Raw genomic sequence first — 4,462 nt, forward strand, 5'->3', positions numbered from 1 at the left:
GTCCATTCAGTATATAAAATTTTCCCTTTGTCTCGTTTACCAAAGGTCATTTTCATGGGAAGAATAATAATCCTTACATTTCCCACAAAATATACAGTCAATTCACTTTACAATATATTATGTTAAGCGCTTTGAGACGTTTCGAAGACCTGATAAGGCGTTATATCAAATGCAAAGATTATTATTATTTGGTATATTGCCTTATCACGTTGTTGATACGTGTCAAAGCGTTTCACAGAATATATATTGTAAAGTGAATTGACCCAGAGTATGGTAAAAGGTTATCGGTGTACCCAATGAAGCTTGAGAGAGAGAAGAAAGAGATTAGTACATTGACACAGTTATTTCAAAAAGACTTGATTGAGGAGGTTGGGCCATTGAATCGATCTTTATGGCTTCATTCCATCAGAGATGCTGCTCTTTGCGTCACCGATCTGGTCAATTTACAATGTTTATACTTTCGGAATGGGTCATTAAACCCTAATGATGTGAAACACTGCCTGTGGGATCAATACATCAATAACCCCAGCACCAACAGAAAGTATCTAATGAACATTTTGCACAAATTTCACGTTGGCCCTAGGGGGTGGGGGGGTAGGGGTTCTGAGTCATTGGGGGATAAATAGCCAGGCTGTGAAACTGACATAAATTGAACCAGTCTAAAGTGTATATAAACTGGGGACTGATGCTGAACATCTTACAGGCACTTCTGCAATTTCGCCTTGTGTGGCTTTTCTTTAATCTGCCCAGAGGAGATGATGCCAGTAAAATGTTCTCTTCTCCTGCGGCTCTCCCTGATCCTCCTGATGTTGTTGGTGTCCTTAGACCTGGCTCGGGGCTGGTACAAACAGGCGGCCAAGACTCGCTATTACACCGTAGGGAGAGCCTCTGGGATCCTGTTGGGAATCCACCGATCGCCTTACACTAGGCGCCGCTCGCTCGCCCAGGAGCGTCCGAGTGATCCTCTGCCCTCCCAGACCCCGGCCACAGCCAGGCACCAGCCCCCAATCCGCAGGGCTTTCACGCCAGATCCAGCCAGCCTTCGTCCGCTAGCCATCAGCAGAGCTCTGTCTCTGTCCAGGAAAAGCCGCTCACCCACTGGTCATCTACCCGAGAGCAGCCTCTCTGAGTTTGGGCATCTGCCCAGGATCAACTTGGTGGCAAAACAGGACTTGGAAACCCAGGAGGGAAACTCGTACAAGGTAAGGGATAAAACAACTCTGTTGGTGGCCACATTGATATGTAAAGCGGTCAGTGTCCACATGGCAGTTCCTTTGAGTTAAACTGAATGGACACTTTGCTTCACTGTTGTGCTTTAGTTTACCAATTTTCATAGAATGTAGTAATAGTAATAGTTGTTACGATCTGGAATGCGCTAATAATAATAATCCTTACACTTGCCTTATCACGTCGTCAAGACGTGTCAAATTTGGCGCTTCACAGAATATACTGTAAAGTGAATTGACTATATTTTGTGGGCGAAATGGCGCCTTTCACTGCCTGAAAGGATGGTGGAAGCAGATTCAATAATAACTTTCAAAAGGCAACTGGATATTTACTTATAAAGAAAAATATTGCAAGGCTATGGGGAAAAAGCGGGGAATTGATCAAATTGAATAGCTCTTTCAAAGAGTCATCACAGGCACGGTGGGCTGAATGGTCTCCTTCTGTGCTGTAAGACTACGCAGTGAACCAAATCTTAACCTCCTGCAAAAAGTAGCTATTTTAGGAGTTCAAACATACTAAGACAACCTAACATTCATTCATTTGTTCGTTCGTTCGTTCATTCATATATGATGGCAGTGTTATTGGTCTGGCTGACCGTTACTGAAAGCAAACAACTTAGAAACTACCTCTCCAGAGTAATTTAAACTGTAATAACAATAATAATAATAATAATGATGATGATAATAAAGGCAGCAACCAATTTGCAAATGTCAAGGTCCCACACAAACAGCCACAAAATGAATGGCCAATTTTTATCTGATGGATTGTCCGACAGGACACACGACAAAGTGTTTTATAGGGAATTTCACTGGCGGTTGTTTCGGAGAACTTCGCTTTTTCAACTGTGCCTCGGGATCTTTAACCCATAACCTTCTAACCCAGAGTCGAGAGTGCTGACAGATTACAAACAGTCATTGTAACAATGGCATTTCCGAAAGGGCGTCAATTCACATCTGTAACTGTTGTTGCAGAAGAACTTCATAAACTGTCAAGGAAAACAAGAAATTTATTTACTGACGGTTAGTTAAAATTTATTGTGGTCACAGTTCTCTGTTGAGTTCACCTGCAAAATACAGATAAATCCTATGAAACGCTTTGAGATATCTTCCTGACGTTGCTGTATCAAATGCATTGATTATAATTATTGCATTAGGGTTAGTTGAGGAGTCTAAGGCAAAATGCAAAAAAAAACTTTACGAGTTTAAATTCTTATGGAAATGTTAAGCGTGTCGTTAATTGTCATTTCTTCCTTCTCTGTAGTTCGTTCCTTTGAGGGATGGAACACCTGATATCCAGTCTTGCATGGTTCTGCCAACCAACTCCAACATTTTTGTCTGTCAGGCTCGTGTGTATGTCTCTCTGGAAATCGGAGGTTGGAGAAACGACAGCATTTGACAGCCTAAAACATGCTAATAGTGTTTTATAGGCAATTTCACTGGAGGTTCTTCAGAGAAGTGGTGTTAGCCACACCTGCACTGAACAGAGGAGACACCGACTGATGCTTATTTTTGAGTTTAAATAACTGGATGAATGATAGCAGCCATTTGTTTCTGTTCACTGACCACCCATATGTACAGCACATCCATTAAATGGTTAACACTTCAACCTTTGTACACTCAAAATATATCAATAAAAACATTTGTCATTGTTAACAACCCTTGAGGCTCTCCCCTCTTATTTATTTAAGGCCGCAGCTTGCAGAGTAAGGAATTGCAACATCTTTTCTATGTGTTTGCTTTGATTTCGAACGATTTGTTGGGTTGCATGTCATCATAAGCACAATTGTTTGGAACGTAGCCAAAGTGAGATTACACATAAATGAATATTTTTGTTTTGATATCTTAAAGTCAAATTTGCAGAACAGCTCAAATAAACCATAACAAGCCTGCAGGGTGTAATATAAGCAAGTTGTTCCATCGACAGGCGCATGTGATATCATAAAACTTGAGAATAAAGCTGAGTCTTCTATCAGTGTCACTTGTACGCCAATATGAAATTACAGTATTATTTCCAATTCCATTTGGAACTGCTGACTTCATTATGTAGAATGAATAATGTATGACATATATATAAATATATACTGTGCAGATCTGACACATTTTCATTATTCCCACTGTCGAGTTCTATCCCCACATTAAAATTCTTCCAACAGCATCTATATCACTTTCTGGGGTTGATAATCCCTTTAAAAAAAATTGGTTACCAATCCACCAATCCACGACTGTTTGTGGGACACTGCTGTGCGCAATTGGCTGCCATGTTTTGCCCATAAAATACACAGTCAATCCACTTTACAATATATTTTCTGAAGCATTTTGAGACATCTCAACGACGTAATAAGAAGCTATATCAAATGCAAGTATTATTATACTGTGTACCTAATACATTGACTGTTTCAGGATTCAGAGCCGAGATTGTAAAATGATTGATGAATTTCTCAACAAGACCTCCAAGAGTGCAACTTTAAAGCTTAATCTTGTCTTAAAATAAAAAGAATCAGCTTCTCCTAAAATCCTGTGATTGTATGTGTGGGATTGATTGTTGCGTCAGATTTGGCTGCAAACTCAGTTCCTCATGTAAAACAATAGTGTGTGACTGTTTGGCAATATTTTAGCCGAATAATGGCCGGACTTTATCTTAAGAAAAATAGCTTTGAGTGTCGCCAATAGACTATGTGGATGATACAGCTATCCACCCAGCTGTCAGCTTTACATCTGCTTTGGTTATACATCAGCAAGAAAAAGCATAAATCAGAACAGAGCCATTCAACCCATTGACTTCCATCCCCTCCATAATCCATGCAATTCCAAATCTATTTAGGTTTTCACTACACCCACCTCTCGGGACGAAATTCCACATAGTTTTAGCCTGTTTAAATTGGCTTAAAATTTGAAAGAAAAAGAATTGGGTAAGTTTTCTTACTCCACCTGCCTCTGTTTACCAAGCAGTAAGTAGGGAACCTGATTGTTAGTCAATTAGTGGATTGCTTTTTCAGGGGTAATAACTTCTTCAGTGAAAAATAATAATTTGGTCACTCAATCCAAGACTGTGGGACACTGCTGTTGCAATTGACTGACGTGTTTCACCCACAAAACATAGTCAATTTACAGAATATTCTGTGAAGCGCTTTGAGACGTCTCAAAGATGTAATAAGGCGCTATATCAAATGCAAGGATTATCATTATTATGATGCCACATGCTGAAGTTCAGTCTTAATTTGGATACCAATTCAAGA

At 39.9% G+C, this 4,462-nt stretch overlaps 1 protein-coding gene across 1 annotated transcript; it reads left to right on the forward strand.

Annotated features, from left to right (window-relative positions):
* Positions 1 to 368: 368 nt before the first annotated feature.
* LOC103189892 (neuropeptide B-like) lies at positions 369 to 2,622 on the forward strand. The gene is made up of 2 exons (XM_007910450.2): positions 369 to 1,202; positions 2,488 to 2,622. Exons 1-2 carry the CDS (start codon positions 756 to 758, stop codon positions 2,620 to 2,622), a joined length of 582 nt encoding a protein of 193 aa, XP_007908641.1. The 5' UTR covers positions 369 to 755.
* Positions 2,623 to 4,462: the final 1,840 nt, after the last annotated feature.

Source organism: Callorhinchus milii, unplaced genomic scaffold (genome assembly GCF_018977255.1).
Source record: "Callorhinchus milii isolate IMCB2004 unplaced genomic scaffold, IMCB_Cmil_1.0 Scaffold16, whole genome shotgun sequence".
Lineage (NCBI taxonomy): Eukaryota > Metazoa > Chordata > Chondrichthyes > Chimaeriformes > Callorhinchidae > Callorhinchus > Callorhinchus milii.